Genomic DNA, 20,587 nt, shown 5'->3' with positions numbered 1-20,587 from the left:
GTTATTAAAGTTTATTTTATTTTGTTTCTACTTATATATTTTAATATAAGTTTATTTTATTCTGTTTCTAATTACTTATTTATTTTTTATGATATTTGTTATTTTCCATGCATTTACTGATTATTTTGAGCTATAAGACCCTGAAATTGAAACTCACTAGAAATGAACTATGAAAAGGTTGAAAGTTGGCATGGTATCCTCATTTCACCCACATAGCATGTGCAAAAAAAGTAGAGATGGTTACGGCAAAAACTGGATGCACTTCGTGTACAAAACGGACAATCTGTTTCGAAGTATCAGGATTTCATACGGATACTCGTCTGTTACAACAGACATTTCAAATGAACTACGAAAAGGTTGAAAGTTGGCATGGTATCATCATAATAGTTGTGGAGAGAAAGTCTTCACTTTTTTTTCGCTTGTGTGCTTTGCTTATTGCGCCGTAACCATGGATAATCTTCATCGTTTATCAGGATGCTTGGGTCAGCCTTGACTTTGAAGGGAGGAATTTCATGAAACTTTTTATAATCTTCAGACATGTCTGTCTTGCCCTCCACTCCCACAATGTCCCTTTTTCCTGAAAGAACTATGTGGCGCTTTGGCTCATCGTATGATGTATTCGCTTCCTTATCTTTTCTTTTTCTTGGTCTGGTAGACATGTCCTTCACATAGATAACCTGTGCCAGATCATTGGCTAGGACGAACGGTTCATCAGTGTATCCAAGATTGTTCAGATCCACTGTTGTCATTTCGTACTGTGGGTCTACCTGTACCCCGCCTCCTGACAGATTGACCCATTTGCACTTAAACAAAGGGACCTTAAAATCATGTCCGTAGTCAAGTTCCCATATGTCCATTATGTAACCATAATATGTGTCCTTTCCCCTCTCGGTTGCTGCATCAAAGCGGACACCGCTGTTTTGGTTGGTACTCTTTTGATCTTGGGCGATCGTGTAAAATGTATTCCCATTTATCTCGTATCCTTTGTAAGTCAATATAGTCGAAGATGGTCCCCTGGACAACGAGTACAACTCATCACAAACAGTGGTGTCACCTTTGAGACGTGTTTCCAACCAACTGCTGAAATTCCTGATGTGTTCACATGTAATCCAGTCGCCACACTGCTCCGGGTGTTTGGAGCGCAGACTGTTCTTGTGTTCATCGACATACGGGGTCACCAAGGTAGAGTTCTGTAGAACTGTGTAGTGTGCTTGAGACCAAGAATGCCCGTTCCTGCATATTATTGAGTCCGCTCCTAGCGTGCCTTTTCCAGTCAGTCTCCCATCATACCGCGATTTAGGGAGACCTATCTTCTTAAGGCCAAGAATGAAGTCAACACAAACCCAATGACATCCTCTGTTCGATGGCCCATGGAGATGCTTCCTTCTGGCCTAGCACGGTTACAGACATATTTCTTTAGGACTCCCATGAACCTCTCAAAGAGGAACATATTGTGTAGAAATACGAGGCCCAGAATGACAATCTCGTCGACTAGATGAACTAGGACGTGCGTCATGATATTGAAGAAGGATGGTGGGAACACCAGCTCGAAACTGACAAGACATTGCACCACATCACTCCTTAGCCTTGGTATGATTTCTGGATCGATCACCTTCTGAGAGATTGCATTGAGGAATGCACATAGCTTCACAATGGCTAATCGGACGTTTTCCGGTAGAAGCCCCCTCAATGCAACCGGAAGCAGTTGTGTCATAATCACGTGGCAGTCATGAGACTTTAGGTTCTGAAACTTTTTCTCTGGAATATTTATTATTCCCTTTATATTCGACGAGAAGCCAGTCGGGACCTTCATACTGAGCAGGCATTCAAAAAAGATTTCCTTCTCTTCTTTGGTAAGAGCGTAGCTGGCAGGACCTTCATACTGCTTTGGAGGCATGCCGTCTTTTTCGTGCAAACGTTGCAGGTCCTCCCGGGACTCAGGTGTATCTTTTGTCTTCCCATACACGCCCAAGAAGCCTAACAGGTTCACGCAAAGGTTCTTCGTCACGTGCATCACGTCGATTGAAGAGCGTACCTCTAGCTCTTTCCAGTAGGGTAGGTCCCAAAATATAGATTTCTTCTTCCACATGGGTGCGCATCCCTCAGCGTCATTCGGAACAGCTAGTCCGCCGGGACCCTTTCCAAATATTACGTGTAAATGAGAGACCATAGCAAGTACGTGATCACCGGTACGCATGGCGGGCTTCTTCCGGTGATCTGCCTCGCCTTTGAAATGCTTGCCTTTCTTTCGACATAGATGGTTGGTCGGGAAAAATCGACGATGGCCCAGGTACACATTCTTCCTGCATCTGTCCAGGTATATACTTTCGGTGTCAGCTAAACAGTGCGTGCATGCGTGGTATCCCTTGTTTGTCTGTCCCGAAAGGTTACTGAGAGCGGGCCAATCATTGATGGTCACGAACAGCAATGCCTTTAGGTCAAATTCTTCCCCCATGTGCTCATCCCATGCACGTACACCTGTTCCATTCCACAGCTGTAAGAGTTCTTCAACTAATGGCCTTAGGTACACATCAATGTCGTTGCCAGGTTGCTTAGGGCCTTGGATAAGAATTGGCATCATAATGAACTTCCGCTTCATGCACATCCAAGGAGGAAGATTATACATACATAGAGTCATGGGCCAGGTGCTGTGATTGCTGCTCTGCTCCCCGAAAGGATTAATGCCATTCGCACTTAAAGCAAACCATACGTTCCTTGGGTCACTTGCAAACTCAGCCCAGAACTTTCTCTCGATTTTTCTCCACTGCGACCCGTCAGCGGGTGCTCTCAACTTCCCGTCTTTCTAACGGTCCTCACTGTGCCATCGCGTCAACTTGGCATGCTCTTTGTTTCTGAACAGTCGTTTCAACCGTGGTATTATAGGAGCATACCACATCACCTTCGCAGGAACCCTCTTCCTGCGGGGCTCGCCCTCAACATCACCAGGGTCATCTCATCTGATCTTATACCGCAATGCACCGCATATCGGGCATGCGTTCAAATCCTTGTATGTACCGCGGTAGAGGATGCAGTCATTAGGGCATGCATGTATCTTCTCCACCTTCAATCCTAGAGGGCATACGACCTTCTTTGTTGCGTACGTACTGTCGGGCAATTCGTTATCCTTTGGAAACTTCTTCTTCAATATTTTCAGTAGCTTCTCAAATCCTTTGTCAGGCACAGCATTCTCTGCCTTCCACTGCAGCAATTCCAGTACGGTACCGAGCTTTGTGTTGCCATCTTCGCAATTGGGGTACAACCGTTTTTTGTGATCCTCTAACATGCGATCGAACTTCAGCTTCTCCTTTTCACTTTCGCACTTTTCCCTTGCATCAACAATGACCCGGCGGAGATCATCATCGGGCACATCGTCTGGTTCCTCTGGATCTTCAGCTTCCTCTTGATCTTTAGCTTCCCCCGTTGCAGCATCACCGTATTGGGGGCACATAGTTGTCATCGTCCTCCTCTTCTTCGCAGTCTTCCATCATAACCCCTATTTCTCTGTGCTTCGTCCAAACATTATAGTGTGGCATGAAACCCTTATAAAGCAGGTGGGTGTGAAGGATTTTCTTGTCAGAGTAAGACCTCGTATTCCCACAATTAGGGCATGGACAACACATAAAACCATTCTGCTTGTTTGCCTCAGCCACTTCGAGAAAATTATGCACGCCCTTAATGTACTCAGAGGTGTGTCTGTCACCGTACATCCATTGCCGGTTCATCTGCGTGCATTATATATAATTATGTGTGTCAAAAGTAAGAAAATTAGACAAGTATCTATCTAAAGTAAGAATTTTTTTCTTTCACAAAGAAGATAAGAACAAGAGGCTCACCACGGTGGTGTCGGTGACGAGATCGGCACGGGCGATCAACGGCGGTGAAGACGAGGACGAGGCGTGATGGACCGCTAAACCTAGACAAATCTCGGAAAAAATGGAGTTCGGAGGTCGAGCTTCGAGAGGAGAAAGCTTAACTAGTGTGGCTCGGGCATTTCATCGAACACCTCATGTGCATAGGAGGTGAGCTAGAGCACCCAATGCCCTCTCCCTCGCCGGCCAGCAAAAAACAGAGCACTGTGGTGTGCTCTGCTTGCCGGCGATGGGGTATATATAGGCAACTCATTTGTCCCGGTTCGTGGCCGGAACCTGGACTAAAGGCCATCCTTCTGTCCCGGTTCCTGCCACGAACCGGGACCAATGGTTGTGGGCCAGGAGCGAGGCCCATTGGTCGCGGTTCGTGCCAAGAACCGGGACAAATGGGCCCAGACGAACCGGGACCAATGCCCACGAGGCCCCGGCCGCCCCCCTGGGCTCACGAACCGGGACTAATGGGCTGGCCAGGCCCGAACGAAAGCCCCTTTTTCTACTAGTGTAACCCTCCTTGGTTAATAAAAAGAGTGAAATAATTAGCCGCCATCTTTTCTTTAACACACGTGATGCTTGCATGCATTGCATTGCACTCTACGAATTATTCCAGTAAAGTAGATGGGACCCACGGATATATAATAAAGAGTTCTTACGCATGTACGTTGCGTCATGCGATTGCCTGGTCGTATCCTGGTCGTGCGTGCGCAAGGCCTGGTCGCCGCGTCTCTGTCGTGCCATGCGACATGCACGGGCCACCGTGGTATTGGATTCTGGAGCCACCCACGTTTTTAGCATTTCTTCTTCCCCGTCGCTCTCGCGGGAAGCACACTCACATGCTAGAAAATACTCCTATACATAGAAGAGCACTCGAGCAGCCAAGCCCACCGATCACACTGTCATTCACGCCACCACCCATCCACGATCACGTACGTGCGCCACCAAACCATGTCGGCCACCTCCTACGACTGCGCAGCTGAGCTCCGCGCGCTGGACGCCACCTACGCCGGCGTCCGCGGCCTCGTCGCCTCCGACGTCACCCACGTCCCGCTCATCTTCCGCGTCCCTGACCAGCACCATGAGCCACGGCAGCACACCACCGTCCCCGCCGGCCAAGAACTAGCAGCCATCCCGATAATCGACCTCGGGTGCGGTGACCACACGGCTGTGGTGGCTGCCGTCCGTCGGGCCGCGGCCGAGTGGGGATTCTTCCAGGTGACGGGCCATGGGGTGCCGGAGACGGTGATGGCCGCGGCGACCCATGCTGTGCGGGCATTCCACGAGGCCGATGGTGGTGAGGGTAGTGACAAGGCGCGGCTCTACTCGCGTGAGCCAGCGAGGGCGCTCAAGTATCACTGCAACTTCGACTTGTACCAGTCGCCCGTGGCCAACCGGCGCGACACGCTCTACCTCCGCATGGCGCCCACCCCGCCTAACGCCGATGATCTGCCGGACAGCTGCCGGTGAGTGCTCTGGCGGTATCACAGTAGTTCCTCCTAGCTTGGTTTTATGATTGGCACAAGCTAATGCTAGGCCCCGTTTTGTTTAATAAATTGTTTACATATTATTTTTCGTATAACCTGTTTTTTACGGGTTTCATATAACTCACTTTGATTGATTTGCCCCTTCTAGAAAAGAGTTTTTTTTTACCCCTAACAAAAGAGCTTATTTAAGCCGGAACTTTCAGAAAAGAACTGTCATGGAGAAAAAAGCAAACAAAAAAATAACAGTGTTAAAGGAAAACATAATGCATGATATTTTAGACATAGCGCGGGTGGTAAGAAATATTTTTATTGGCGCCAGTTTTTTACAAGATGACGACTAACATGTTTAAATGACATGTACTCGTCATATATATTTCAACTAATAATTAGCATGTGCACTTAAATAATTGTGTGAGATCTAACTAAATGCAAGTACGATGATCTACCAATAGCAATTTTCTTTAGATACGAAGATCTATAGGTAATGAAGATATAACATATGCAATATGTTTAGAAATAATTATGTCGATGTAACATATATGATTTAATTCATACTGTTATGTATATCTAAAAGATACATTTTGTTTAAGTACAATTATAGAGATCTAATGGTTATGAGTTGTGTGCTACAATTATGAAGACCTAGTAGATACAATATGTATCAGATATGTAGATCTAGTGGGTCTGATCTGTTTACACTGGTAGAAAATAGGCCTTTAGTCCCGGTTCGCAAAGGCCATTAATCCCGGCTGTGCAACCGGGACTAAATATGCGCGACTAAAAGCCCCCCCTTTAGTCGCGCCTCTTACGAACCGCGACTAAAGGCCCGTCCACGTGGGCGCCAGGAGTCCGTCGGGGCGGAGGACCTTTAGTCCCGGTTCTCGTGGCTAACCGGGACTAAAGGCCTCCTCCGCAGGTTTAGGGTTTTAGCCCCCCTAAACCTGGTTTCTTTTTAATTTGTAGTGTTTTATTTCTTTTATATTTTATTTTGTGTTTTATTTTAATTTTGATGAAGTTTCAGTACACATATTCTACGCTACTATATACATGCATATGAAATTTCAAACAAGAAGAATTCAAGAGGAATATATAATATATATTCAATATATATTCAATCTCGGGTGACCATATACAACTTCGAACAAGTTTCCATACACAATTAGGATGGATGACCATATACAACTTCGAACAAGTTTCAATCAAGGGTATGCATATAAATTTCTTCGTCCTCGGTATAGTGTTCTCCTTTAGGATTGATGACTTCCCTCATGAAAAATCCTGCTAATTCATCTTGAATTGGTCGGAAGCGAGCTTCTGGACTAAGCCTCCTCCGCAAGTTATCCGTTGCCTTCCGCACGCTATCCGATGCCTTCCGCTCAGATGTGTGTCTCCGGATGTTCTCACAAACATAGTATCCACATAGATTGGTCCCCGGTGGCTGCTTATCCACATTAACTAACCTTTTAAAATCTAGCTCATGTTTGAATTCACCGACAATTTCTTCTGAGAACCGTCTCCAAACCCTACAGGGTAAAGAAAATTAAATGAACAAGGGAGTTATTAGTTACTTGATATTAGGAAATGAATGAAAGAGACCGATCGATATAGAGCTCAAATGATTGAAAATAATTACTTTTGCAGCATTTTTCTCATGTCGGCCCAACGCTTTGAATCCGAATCCATAGAGTCCATGATTAGAACTCTGGAGGTGTGAAGTTCAATATTTAGCAGAATCCAGTGGAACCTGCGGACACGTTACATGCACAGTCATGCATAACTCATCGATTAGACATACCATGCATGGAGTAAACAAAAGAGAATGGGCACAAGAGAGAAACACTCACCCAAAATGGTAAGGAAATAGAATATGACTTTTGAGTTGATGATCTCTAAGAAACTTGTACAAGTCTTTCTCCACGTCTTCGGGGTGATTTTGTAACACATGTCCATTAACGATATGTGGGTCAATGAACCCAACATCATGGATGTTTCTTATTTTGCATTCCCAAATCTTCAATCTGCATAATAGCGTACGCAACAATATAGTTAGGACAATATATATATAGTGCAGGCAATGAAGAACGAGATGAGGTAGAAATAAATCACTTACAGAACGTAGCAACTCAGGATAGATTTGTCGAGCTCGCGCAGATTGAACAGCTGGAACAATTCACTCATATGAACTTGTACAGAGTACCGTTTGGTGTGATGCTCCTCTGTAACATCCGCATAAACATATTCTTTGCCGGCCCATGTTATGAAGTGCTTGTACCAACGTAGCAGATTTCGCATTTGTGGTGGTAGACTCTTTTCCCGCGCAGGCTCGACGAGAGGCCCATTCCGCACATATTGTAATGCTATCTCACATACTGGCGCATCCTCAAGGTCTAACGAGGCACGAAGAGTCAAACCCATCTCGGACGCTTGTTTCATGGCACTCGCTATAGTCAATCCAAGTGCTGCCGCAGCTGCTATGATCTCGGGGTCCTCTTCCGGACCGGCTTTCACTATGAGCGGGGGGATCGATTGTTTATTCTGCATCCCGAGCTGGTCAACTTGTTTCCCGCTTTTTTTACTTTCTTCTTTCTCCTCCTTCAATATTTCTGCTTGCCTACGAAGTTCATGTCCATAGTCGTCAGGCATATTCAGCTCGGCTTGGGACGGTGTCGTAAAAAAATCCTTAGCCCACTTCTTTTGCTTCTCAGTGAATACTTGCTTGGGCTCAGGCTCTTTTATCGCCTTCGTATCCGCCTTCCATTTCTCATAATGAGCAGACGCGGCCAATTTGGTTTCAGCTTCACTAAGTTCCCAAGGCCTTGGGAGGAGAGGCTTCAGTGATGGCTCCGGTACCGTTGTGGTCTTAGGTACATAAGGGTCCGGGTTAGTAGTCCAGGAGCGGGTTTCCTTGCTGTCCGCCTGCTTCTGCTTCTTCGCCGGAGGTGGATTGGGGGGCGTCGTACCCGCCGGAGGAGGATTGGGGGGCGTCGTACCCGCCGGAGGAGGATTGGGGGGCGGCGGCTGCTTACCCGCCGGAGGTTGTGGATCGGGGGACGGCGTCGAATGGCATGAAGGAGGTGTAGGTGAACCACCACGACCACCACCACCGCCACCACCACCACCACCACCATCGGAGGAGGGGTGGACTTGTTAGCCTTGGTGCCTCGCCTGGAAACACTATGTACTTCTTTTTCCATATAATGATCTGGCGCTTGACATCTCCAAGTCTTCTCTCCCCTTCGGGTGTAGCTTTGTCAATCTCCAGGTCCTCAAACTCTTGGACTATGTCTTCCACCGTGAAACGAGCATAGCCATATGCAATGGGGTTGTTGTGGTGGAGTGCTCCAGGTGTACAGGGTAAAGCACTGCCGGTAGCTACCTTCGTGGAAACGTTCCCCACGGGATAATGCAGATCACATTCTTTCATCTCCTTTACATCATCCACGGGGTAGTGAGGCTCCGGTGCACGAATCTCGATCGTCGGTGTATTAGCACCAGGCGGGGCATCCGTGGAAGCCACGCTGCTTCTCCGCTGCTGGCTTTCGCGATCCGCTTCATGATCTTCATGCGGCCCTGCAGCCGATTTTTCTTTTACTAGTTCATGCACGGTCTGCTTCAACTCATGGAGTTCCGATGCAAACTTCGCCAAAAGATATGCATCCCGGTCCGTCTTTCTCTTACGGCTTCTGTAACAGTACGGGTCATTGTCCTGGGAAAACCCTACTTTCCACGGAATTCTGCCTTTGCCTCGTACATGTCCTCCGTGTTCATCATTCCCGAGGGCTGTTGTCAGTGCGTCTTTCTCTCTGTTGAACTTGATCAAGCCATCTTGATCTTGGGTCATTGCGTCAATAAGGGCTTGGGTGGGAGCAAACTTTTTCTTCCGGTGAACACACACCCCTGTCTCCGGGTCTAGCAATCCCCCATGCCCGTACCACCAGCTTTTGGCCCTTGGGTCCCATCTCTCTGTACCTAGAGGGATTCCTCGCACCCTCAGGTCCTCCTCCATCTTCTGCCACTTAGGCTCCGAAAGGCGGTATCCTCCTGGCCCCATAATATGATGGTACTTTTTCTTACTCGCATTATCCTTATTTTGTTTCGATATTTCCTTAAAATGCTCCGATTTCTTTTGCCTCACAAATTCTGGCCAATCATCTTTCAGTTTCTCATGTTGTCCATTGAAATCCGGAGTCTTGCCCTTGTTGACATAGTCACGGGTTAAATTTTTCTTGAAGTTCCGGAATGCTTCGGCCATCTTCTGAAGAGCGAACTCTTTAAGTAGCCTCCTCCTCTCACGTCCACCCGGAACCTCGTTACCGAATTCATCGACTTTGTTGTATTCCGGAGGTAGAATGAAATGTTCCATAAGCTTTCTCCAGCAATCCTTTTTCGTTCTCTTGTCGACAAAACTGAAACCAAGACGTGCCTTCTTTGGCTCCTTCCATTCCTGGACGGTGATTGGGACGTTGTCTCTAACAACGACTCCGCATTGGTTGATAAACTTTGAGGTGTGCTGTAGGGGCTTGCCGGTTTCACTGACAAAATCAATGGTATATGTTTCTCCTGTTTTCATCGCCTTGGATTTGCCACGCTTTGTCGTACTCGATCCGGCCGAGGGCTAAAAAAAGAAAGAGAGTCGCGCGCGTTAATACATATGTATTCACATTTCAGTAAGTATCACGAGAGGCTCAATGTATATATATACCTCGCCGGAGGTGGTTGCTACTTGCAATTCGAGATCGTCGTTTGTTGACGGTTGACCTCCGTCGACAATGTCCGTTCCTTCACCTTCTTGATCATCGACAATGTCTGTTCCACCGTCAAGGTTCAGAAAAGAAGAGACTACATCCTCTTCTTGCTCATCTTCTGAGCCCGGCACATAAGGAATCTCGTTGTTTATGATGCCCATTAAATAACGTTCAACCTCCGGATCCCTAAGCGGCTCAGCTCTATCGTCCGCCATATGTCACTCCTGCATGTAGTAAAAATTAATTAAGTATAAAGGAATTAAAAAATAAGATTAAGGGGACATAGAGGAGGACCAGCGACGGTTGAATGATTAAGAGCTATTAATTTTTGCTTTCATTTCAGCCATTTTTGGAAAACAACAAAAACAGAAATACTTTAGATGTCAAACTGCATGTATAAGGTTGAAAACATGTGCCAAATGTTTCGCTGAACATTTTGAGGTATTAAACATAATTTTTGGATAATTATTTAATTAGTTATGCCATTTTCTTTTTCCTTTTCTTTTATGACCAGAACAGAAAATTGATGTTTTTTTGGTCAAATTTATACAATTATTCCCAAATAAAATACCATTGTGTATATTTTGTTAAGACAAAATTTTAGAGCTCAAGTTTGCTCAATTTGAGTTAACAGAATTCAAGTTATGAATTTTGCAAGTTTCCATTTTTAGTTCCCTTTTCTGTATTTAATTATTTAGTGCAAACATTATTGCAGAAGCATGTTGAACTTTTTCTATAAACAGAAACTGCTCAAGTTCCTGAATGTATAGAAATTTGAGTCACTCAAATTGGAGAATTTATGAATTAGTTATGGATTTATGAATCTATAAACAGAAACTGCTCAAGTCCCTTTCTCTCTCTCTGCTCTCTCTCTCGCTCGCTGACGGGTGGGCCCCACGACCCCGAGCACTCTCCTTCTCTCTCTCTCTGCTTTCTTGCTCAATTTTTAGTTTGCCCACGCGGCGGTGACCACCAGCACGGGCACGCACGGCGGCGCCGTTTCCGCACGCGCGCGAGGCTGGCAAGGCGCGCATCCAGTACGCGGCGACGAGGAGGACGGCAGGCGGCGGCGGGCGAGAAGGCGGGCGAGAAGACGACGGCGGCGGTCCCCTCTTCTTCTAGGCACGCGAGGAGGATGGCAGGCGGCGGCGGGCACCTACCGGAGACGAGGGCGGCGCGGAGAAGACGAGGGCGGCGGCGTGGAGAAGACGAGGGCGGCGCCGCGGAGAAGACGAGGTCCTGGATGCGTTTGGTCCTTAGCGCGGAGAAGACGAGGGCCGCGGAGAATATATAGGGCAAGCCTTTAGTCGCGGTTGGGGACACCAACCGCGACTAAAGGTACCCTTTAGTCGCGGTTGGTGTCCCCAACCGCGACTAAAGGGGTACCTTTAGTCGCGGTTGGTGTCACGAACCGCGACTAAAGGTTTTTTCGCGCCGTTTTCGTTCCCGCGCGGAAAGAGCCTTTAGTCGCAGTTCGTGTCACGAACCGCGACTAAAGGTCCTTTTTCAAATACTTTTCATTTTAAAATCTTAAAAATACAAATAATATATCAAAAAAATCAGAAAAATAAAACTAATTCATTTTAAAATCTTAAAAATAGAAATAATATATCAAAAAATTCAAAAAAATAAAACTAATTCATTTGAAAATCTTAAAAATACAAATAATATATCAAAAAATTCAGAAAAATAAAACTAATTCATGTGAAAATCTTAAAAATACAAATAATATATCAAAAATTCAAAAAATAAAACTAATTCATTTGAAAATCTTAAAAATACAAATAATATATCAAAAAATTCAGAAAAATAAAACTAATTCATTTTAAAATCTTAAAAATACAAATAATATATCAAAAAATCCAGAAAAATAAAACTAATTCATTTTAAAAATTCAGACCGATTGTTTTGTTCTACATCCTTGATCCCTTGAAGGTTTGACAAAAGGTTTGATACATCATTCAGTTCATCGACCAAATACAAATCATCCGGATTCGCCATCATACGTCCTGCCGTGCATTTGGTATGCATATATGCACTCAGTAGCCACGGCAGGGCTGTATGATGGCGATACCGATTGTTTTGTTCTACATCTCGATCCCTTGAAGGTTTGACAAAAGGTTTGATACATCATTCAGTTCATCGACCAAATACAAATCATCCGGATTCGCCATCGTACGTTTTAATTCACATGATCCATTCAACAAAGTTTGGTATAATAAATTATTACACATCAATTCTTCCCTTGTGTCCCTGCTTGCTTACGATTGTGCCGTATCCATGGAGCATCCTCATCATTTAACTTAATGCTTGGGTCAGTGTTCACTTTGAAGGGCGGAATTTCACCAAACATATTATAATCTTCTGACATGTCTGTCTTGTCCTCCACTCCCACGATGTTTCTTTTCCCTGAAAGAACAATGTGGCGCTTTGGATCATCGCATGATGTACTGATCGTTTTCTTATCTTTCCGTTTCCTCGGTTTGCTACTCATGTCCTTCAAATAAAAAACCTGAGCGACATCTTTGGCAAGGACGAATGGTTCGTCAAGGTAACCAAGATTGTTGAAATCCACCATTGTCATTCCGTATTGCTCGTCCACCTTTACCCCACCTCCTGTTAGCTTGAACCATTTGCACCGGAACAAATGGACCTTAAAGGAGGGTCCATAGTCAAGTTCCCATATCTCCTCTATGTAACCATAATATGTGACCTTTTGCCCATTCTCGGTTGCTGCATCAAAGCGGACACCACTGTTTTGGTTGGTGCTCTTTTTATCTTGGGCGATGGTGTAAAATGTATTCCCATTTATCTCGTACCCTTGGAAAGTCGTTATAGTCGAAGATGGTGTCTTGGCCAACATGTACAGCTGATCTCCAACATCATTGTCATTCATTAAATGTTTTCGCAACCAACTGCCGAAAGTCTCCATGCGGGCCTTTCTAATCCAGGATTCAGGCTTCCCCGGGTTGTCCGAGCGTAAAATATTCTTGTGTTGCTCGAAGTACGGAGCCACCAAGCTGTAATTTTGCAGAACTGTGTGGTGTGCTTCAGAATGACCGTCCATACATATCGTTGATTTCCTTCCGATCGTGCCTTTTCCACTTAGTCTCCCCTCGTGCCGCGATTGAGGAATACCAATCGGTTTAAGGTCAGGAACATAGTCAATACAGAACTCAATTACCTCCTCATTTCCATAGCCCTTGACGATGCTTCCTTCTGGCCTAGCACGGTTACGAACATATTTCTTTAATACTCCCATGAACCTCTCAAAGGGGAACATATTGTGTAGAAATACAGGACCGAGAATGGAAATCTCTTCGACTAGGTGGAGCAGGAGGTGCGTCATAATATCGAAGAAGGATGGTGGGAACACCAACTCGAAACTGACAAGGCATTGGACCACATCGTTCTGTAACCGTGGTAGATCTTCTGGATTGATTACCTTCTGAGAGATTGCATTGAGGAATGCACATAGCTTCACAATGGCTACTCGAACATTTTCCGGTAGGAGCCCCCTCAAAGCAATCGGAAGCAATTGCGTCATAATCACGTGGCAGTCGTGAGACTTCAGGTTTTGGAACTTTTTGTCCACCATGTTTATTATTCCCTTTATATTCGACGAGAAGCCAGACGGGACCTTCATACTGCTCAGGCATTCAAAAAAAATGACCTTCTCTTCTTTGGTAAGAGCGTAGCTGGCACGACCTTGAAACCATTCCGGATGCCGGTCATCTGGGTCTTTCAAAAGTTGCTGGTCCTGCCGTGCTTCCTTTGTATCATTTGTCTTCCCATACACGCCCAAGAAGCTTAGCAGGTTCACGCAAATATTCTTCGTAACATGCATCACGTCGATTGCAGAGCGGACATCTAGGACTTTCCAATATTGTAGCTCCCAAAATATAGATTTCTTCTTCCACATGGGTGCGTGCCCGTCAACTCCCCGCGGAACTGATTGTCCGCCAGGACCCTTTCCAAAGATGACTTTCAAATCCTTGACCATATCAAATATCTCAGCACCAGTACGTTCTGCAGGCTTCGGCCGGTGATCTGCCTTGCCGTTGAAATGCTTGCCTTTCTTTCTTACGTTATGATTTCGGGGAAGAAATCGACGATGACCCAGGTACACGTTCTTCTTACAATTACCCAAACGTACACTTTCAGTCTCATGTAAGCAGTGCGTGCATGCATTGTATCCCTTATTTGTCTGTCCCGAAAGGTTACTGAGAGCAGGCCAATCGTTGATGGTTACAAAAAGCAACGCTCGTAGGTCAAATTCCTCTTCTTTGTGCTCATCCCAGACACGTACACCAGGTCTGCCCCACAACTGTAAAAGTTCATCAACTAATGGCCTTAGGTACACATCGATGTCGTTGCCGGGTTGCTTTGGACCTTGGATGAGCACTGGCATCATAATGAACTTCCGCTTCATGCACAACCAAGGAGGAAGGTTGTAGATGCATAGAGTCACGGGCCAGGTGCTATGGCTGGAGCTCTGCTCGCCAAAAGGATTCATGCCATCAGTACTTAGACCAAATCTTATGTTCCTTGCGTCAGCTGCAAAATCTTTGAACTCTCTGTCGATCTTTCTCCATTGCGCTCCATCAGCGGGGTGTCTCAACTCCCCGTCGGACTTACGGTCCTCTTTGTGCCATCGCAACAACTTGGCATGCTCTTTGTTCCTGAACAGACGTTTCAACCGTGGTATTATAGGAGCATATATACCACATCACCTTGGCGGGAACCCTCTTCCTGGGTTTCTCGCCCTCAACATCGTCACCAGCGTCATCGCCTCTGATCTTATAACGCAATGCAGTGCATACAGGGCATTCATTCAAATTCTCATATTCACCGCGGTAGAGGATGCAGTCGTTAATGCATGCATGTATCTTCAGAACCTCTAAACCTAGAGGGCAGACAACCTTCTTTGCTTCGTACGTACTGGCGGGCAACTCGTTATTCTTCGGAAACATATTCTTCAACATTTTCAGCAAATTTTCAAATGATGAGTCATCTACACCTTCCCGTGCCTTCCATTTTAGCAAATCCAGTGTGCAGCCCAGCTTTTTCACACTATTATCGCATCCTGGGTACAGCAACTTTTTGTGATCCTCTAACATGCGATCCAAATTCTCCCTCTCCTTGTCAGTTTCGCAGCGTCTCCGTGCATCAGCAATGGTCCGACCAAGATCATCAGCGGGCTCATCATGTGCCTCTTCTTCACCTTCACCTAACCCTTCCCCACCTTCAGCATCATCCTCCATGAAAGTATCACCGAAATGATCATGATAGTTGTCATCGATATCATCCCCTTCTTCATCTTCTTCCATTCTAACCCCTCTTTCTCCATGCTTGGTCCAACAATTATAGCTTGGCATGAAACCGTGCCGAAGCAGGTGCATGTGAACGTCTCTTGAGGAGGAGTAACCCTTCTGATTCTTACAGACAGCACATGGACAGATAATAAAACCTCGCTGCTTGTTCGCATTTGCCACTACGAGGAAATCTTTCAAACCCGTAGTGAACTCGCCGGAGAGTCGGGTACCGTACATCCATTGCCGATTCATCTGCATTATTATTATATAAAGTATATAATTAACCATCATGCATTTGTTAAACTAACTAGCTAGAAATAATACAAATTAAACAATGAACTACACACATGCATATTTTATCAATGACACATGAAAGGTTCAAGTTCCTAACCGCGATCGCGGAGGAAAAATAAATGAGAAAGCTCAAGTGTGGCTCGGACACTTCATATCATGTTTGTTTCATGCTCTCGGGCATTTCATCGAACACCTTGTGTGCATAGGAGGAACAAAAAGCAAACCCACCACCCCCCTTCTGAATATTGTGAATAGAAGTGGCACAAATTGTGGCTAAGTGAAGTGAGCTGAGTCCTATATAGGGATGGGCCTTTAGTCCCGGTTGGCCTGGCCAACCGCGACTAAAGGCCTTCGGGCCAACCTGAGGACCATTAGTCCCGGTTGGCCAGGCCAACCGGGACTAAAGCCCCTCCCGTCCGCCAGCTGTCGACCGAGCGCGCTGGGCCCAGATAGTTGGTCGCGGGTCTCCTCCCGAACCGCGACTAAAGACCCCTTTGGTCGCGGTTCGATTATTTTGGGGACTAATGGGGGCGTATGGAAGCCTCTTTTTCTACTAGTGTTAGATACATTTACGTAGATCTAACGATTGTGATAGGTCCACCAAATCGTCGACGGGATGTTTTACTTTTCGTGCGATAATTTCTAGCATGACTTTACTTCTTCTTCTCATTTTTTAGTATACAATAGATATGTGATATATTTATACCTAAATGATGTATAGTTTATACCTAAATGGTGTATGCATTGTTTGTGTGAGTTCATCCTTGGTTATTGACTAATTGATTAGAGCTAAATTATGCTTTGAAATTACTTTCAATGGGACATATTTTTGTTGCTATTTTTTAGAAATGCTACTTAAATCACATGTTTGAAATAAATGACTCAACACTTAAATGTTGATTTGCAGTAATGTGTTGTTTGAATATGCCCACTAATTGAAGAATTTGGGGAACACTTTGCTCGAGCTGCTCTTGGACTCAAACCAAGCCACCTAGCAGATATAGAGTGCAACCAAGCACAGGTCTTACTGTGCCACTATTACCCTCCCTACCCCCAGCCAGAACTCGCCATAGGGACAACCCGACATTCAGACGGTGGCTTCCTTACCATACTTCTCCAAGACGAAATCAGCGCCCTCCAGATCATCAAGGAGGAGCAATGGGTAGACGTCACTCCTACTCCCGGAGCATTCATCGTGAACATTGGTGATCTCTTACAGGTATTTAAATCATGCTCACCCACCCTTAATTATTTGGTTTATGCAACACAGTGGCTTGTGCCATTCATTCTAAACTATTTCTTTTATGTTACAAAAATGTGCAGTTGATCTCCAATGATGGGTTTAGGAGCGTGGAACATAGAGTTTTGGCGAAGAACGTTGCTCCACGGGTCTCGATTGCAAACTTCTTCGGAACGCACATCGATCCGACATCGACAAGGATTTACAGTCCAATTAAGGAGTTATTGTCTGACAAGAAGCTACCGTTATATAGGGAAACCCTCGCTAGTGATTATATCAAACATAACTACTCCATTGGGTTAGATGCAAAAACTGCTATTTCTCATTACCAGCTATGAACTGTGATATGTGAAGGAGAGCTTGTGCTCTCTTGGTGCAAACAAGAACCATGTATACCTAGAACATGAATAATTGAGCAATGTGTAATGCTAAGAAATGGATAGTATAATTGCATACATGTTAGGCCTTGCAGTTTTCCGACAACTAGTATGATAGCGAGTGGCGGATCTAGGAATTGAACTTAACCTGGGCGCGGACAATAATGGTATTTTTTTTACAAATGCAAGTATACTTAACCAGAGCTTGTTTAATTCAAGTACTCAAATCGGGAGAAAAGAGCATTAGAAAAAAGGACTTCAAAACTACTAACATAGAGTCTTAGGGCATCTTCCACGGCAACCCGCAAATTTCCCCCTGCATCCTTCTGTGGACAGGGGGGACCAGTCCGTGGACACGAATGCGGGAGACCCCCATTCAACGGTGGTCTCATATTTTTAAGTCCGCACGATTAAATAGCCGCATGCATAGAGTCCAGATGTTTAAATAGCGCATGCAGCACTAGTTCAAATATAAAAAAGTTCAAATATAAAAAAGTTCAAATATTACATCCCAACATTGATGCCCCATTTATCCGCCCATTGACGCTCAATCAGATCTTCCTTCAGCTGCTCGTGAGTTGGCCGATACCAAATTTATTGATGCATTTGAATAAACTCTTCAAATGTGGCTGGATTCTGGTCTGAAAGTTTGATAGGATCACCCCTGTTTTCAAATTCTAGAGCTGCGGCAGAATTACCACCCCCATCCTCGACGATCATGTTGTGCGTGATCAGACAACATGTCATCATCTCCCACAAGGTCTTCGGATCCCATTGTTTAGCAGGACCACGAAAAACTGCAAAACGGTCCTGCAGAACTCCAAATGCCCTCTCGGCATCCTTTCTAGCTACTTGTCTTTTGGCAAATTAAGTGAGCCTTTTTTTGGCCAACTTTGTTAGAGATGGTGCTTTCAAAGGTAGCCCACAGAGGATAGATACCGTCAACCAGATACTAGCCCATGTTGAACTCATATTCATTTACAGTATAATGGCAAGGATGAGTTTTTCCTTCAGTCAGCCTTGGAAACAACGGTGATCGCTGCAGCCCATTGATGTCATTGTGAAACGGGGCATGCCAAAGAAAGCGTGTCAGATCCAAAGATCCAGTGATGCAACTGCTTCAACAATGATGGTGGGCTTCTTAACATGAGCCTGATATTGCCCTTGTAAAGACTTCGGGTAGTTCTTCCATTTCCAATGCATGCAGTGAAGAGATCCAAGCAAACCTATCCACCTTCTTGCTTCTGAGGTTGCCAAGAGCCTCTTGGTGTCTGCCATAGTTGGTTCTCTCAGGTACTGAGGTCCGAACACCTCAACCACGGCAATTGCAAACCTGACCACTGCATCTCCGCATGAGCTCTCAGACATCCATAGGTACTCGTCCCATGAATCAGCGGCCATGCCATATGAAAGCATTTGTAGTGCGGCCGCGCACTTCCGGCAACCAGAGAAGCCAATCGGTTCCACGCTGTGCTTCTTTAAGACGAAGTAGTCATCATAGGACGGGACACTATGGTACAATCGATCGAAGCCAGTCTTGCACATCTGAAAACGCCGGCGAAAATGGTCAACGAAGAGTGCATCAGGGGCAAACTAGTCGGCCATTAGTGTCAAATGGCCAACACACCCAGTTGGCGGTTGAGCACTTGATGGCCCTTGATCGAGCCCTTGAAATTGAGAACATGCTCCTCCGCACGCTCCGCGTCTTCAAGGACCGCCTTCATCAACACCATCTCATCCGAGTACTCCTCCTCGTCAGACAATCCGTCGGACGACTGATAAGTCCATTTCGTATCATGTTTCTTACTGTTATTTATAGTGTTTTTATCATTATTTCACTTTATGATGCAATTTTAATGCCTTTTCTATCTGATTATGCAAGTTCTATGATGAACCACAAGTATAGGGAGTCAATCATAGTCCCTTCAATAAGTAAAAGTGTCGAACCCAACAAGGAGCAAAAGGAAATGATAAGTGGTTTTCAGTAAGGTATTCTCTACAAGCACTGAAAGTAGAGGTAACAGATAATTTTGTACCAAGATAATTTGTAACAAGTAACAATATAAAAAAAGTGTAGCAAGGTGGCCCAATCCTTTTTATAGAAAAAATCAAGCCGGAACGGTCTCTTATATAAAGCAAAGCGATCTCGAGGAATTATCATCTAGTCACTTTCATGTTTATTTGATTCGCGTTCGCTACTTTGATAATTTGATATGTGGGTGGACCGGTGCTCGGTTGTTGTTCTTACTTCAACCCTCTTATGATTACCCCCTCTCGCAAGCATACACAACAACGAAAGAAGAATTAAAATAAATCTAACCATAGCATGAAACATATGAATCCAAATCAGCCCCTTACAAAATAACGCATAAACTAGGGTTTAAGCTTCTGTCACTCTAGCAACCCATCATCTACTTATTACTCCTCAATGCCTTCCCTTAAGCCCAAGTATGGTGAAGTGTCATGTAGTAGACGTTCACATGACACCACTAAAGGAAGCAACGACATACATATCATCAAAATATCGAACGAATATCAAATTCACATGATTACTTATAACAAGAGTTCTCCCATGTCCTCAAGAACAACCATAACTTCTCAAAAATCATATTCATGTTCAAGATCAGAGGGGTATTGAATATGATTAAGGATCTGAATATATGATCTTCCACCAAACAAACCAACTAGCATCAACTGCAAGATGTAATCAACACTACTAGCAACCCATGTACCAATCTGAGGTTTTGAGACAAAGATTAAATACAAGAGATGAACTAGGGTTTGAGAAGAGATGGTGTTGGTGAAGATGTTGATCAAGATTGGTCCTCCCACGATGAGAGGATCCTTGGTGATGTCGATGGCTTTGATTTCTGCCTCCCGAAGGGAAGTATCCCTGCTGGAATCGCTCTTCCAAAGGGTAAAAGTGCTCCTGCCCAAGTTCCGCCTCAAGACGACAACGCTTCATCCTGAAAGTCCTCTCCTATTTTTTTAGGGTAAATGGCCTTATGTAGCATAAGGAAGGCGCCAGAGGCCTGCTGTGGGCCCCATAAGGCATCAGGGCGCGTCGAGTGGGTGGTTGCGCCCTAGCAACAGGTGGGCCTCCTCTGATATATCTTTCCTCCATATTTTTTATATATTCAATAAAAAGTCCTCGTGAAGTTTTAGTTCATTTGGAGCTCTTTAGAATAGGTACATCTACTATAGTTATTTCAGGTCCAGAATTTCAGCTACCGGTAATCTCCTTCTTCATATAAATCTTGCAAATTAAG

General features: G+C 45.0%; 1 protein-coding gene and 1 pseudogene across 1 annotated transcript; one reads left to right on the top strand and one right to left on the bottom strand.

Annotated features, from left to right (window-relative positions):
• Positions 1-4,781: 4,781 nt before the first annotated feature.
• LOC109752477 (1-aminocyclopropane-1-carboxylate oxidase homolog 1-like) lies at positions 4,782-17,279 on the top strand (annotated as a pseudogene).
• A 1,128-nt stretch (positions 17,280-18,407) lies between these two features.
• Positions 18,408-19,051, bottom strand: LOC141040613 (uncharacterized). Its single transcript, XM_073506726.1, has 2 exons — positions 18,965-19,051; positions 18,408-18,863 (listed from the first exon to the last, which is right to left on the bottom strand). The coding sequence occupies exons 1-2, from the start codon at positions 19,049-19,051 to the stop codon at positions 18,408-18,410; spliced, it is 543 nt and encodes a 180-aa protein (XP_073362827.1).
• Positions 19,052-20,587: the final 1,536 nt, after the last annotated feature.

The sequence above is a fragment of the Aegilops tauschii genome, chromosome 2 (genome assembly GCF_002575655.3).
Source record: "Aegilops tauschii subsp. strangulata cultivar AL8/78 chromosome 2, Aet v6.0, whole genome shotgun sequence".
NCBI classification, from domain to species: Eukaryota; Viridiplantae; Streptophyta; class Magnoliopsida; order Poales; family Poaceae; genus Aegilops; species Aegilops tauschii.
Note: the sequence above shows the minus strand (reverse complement) of the source record. Positions and strands in the feature narration are given on the sequence as shown.

Bases quoted from the DNA above. Each gene is read 5' to 3' on its own strand.
- LOC141040613 (XM_073506726.1), bottom strand. From the start codon at position 19,051: ATGGTGTTGATGAAGGCGGTCCTTGAAGACGCGGAGCGTGCGGAGGAG. The intron at 18,864-18,964 runs GTGCTCAACCGC...CGGCGTTTTCAG, and splicing joins GCTCGATCAAGGGCCATCAA to ATGTGCAAGACTGGCTTCGA.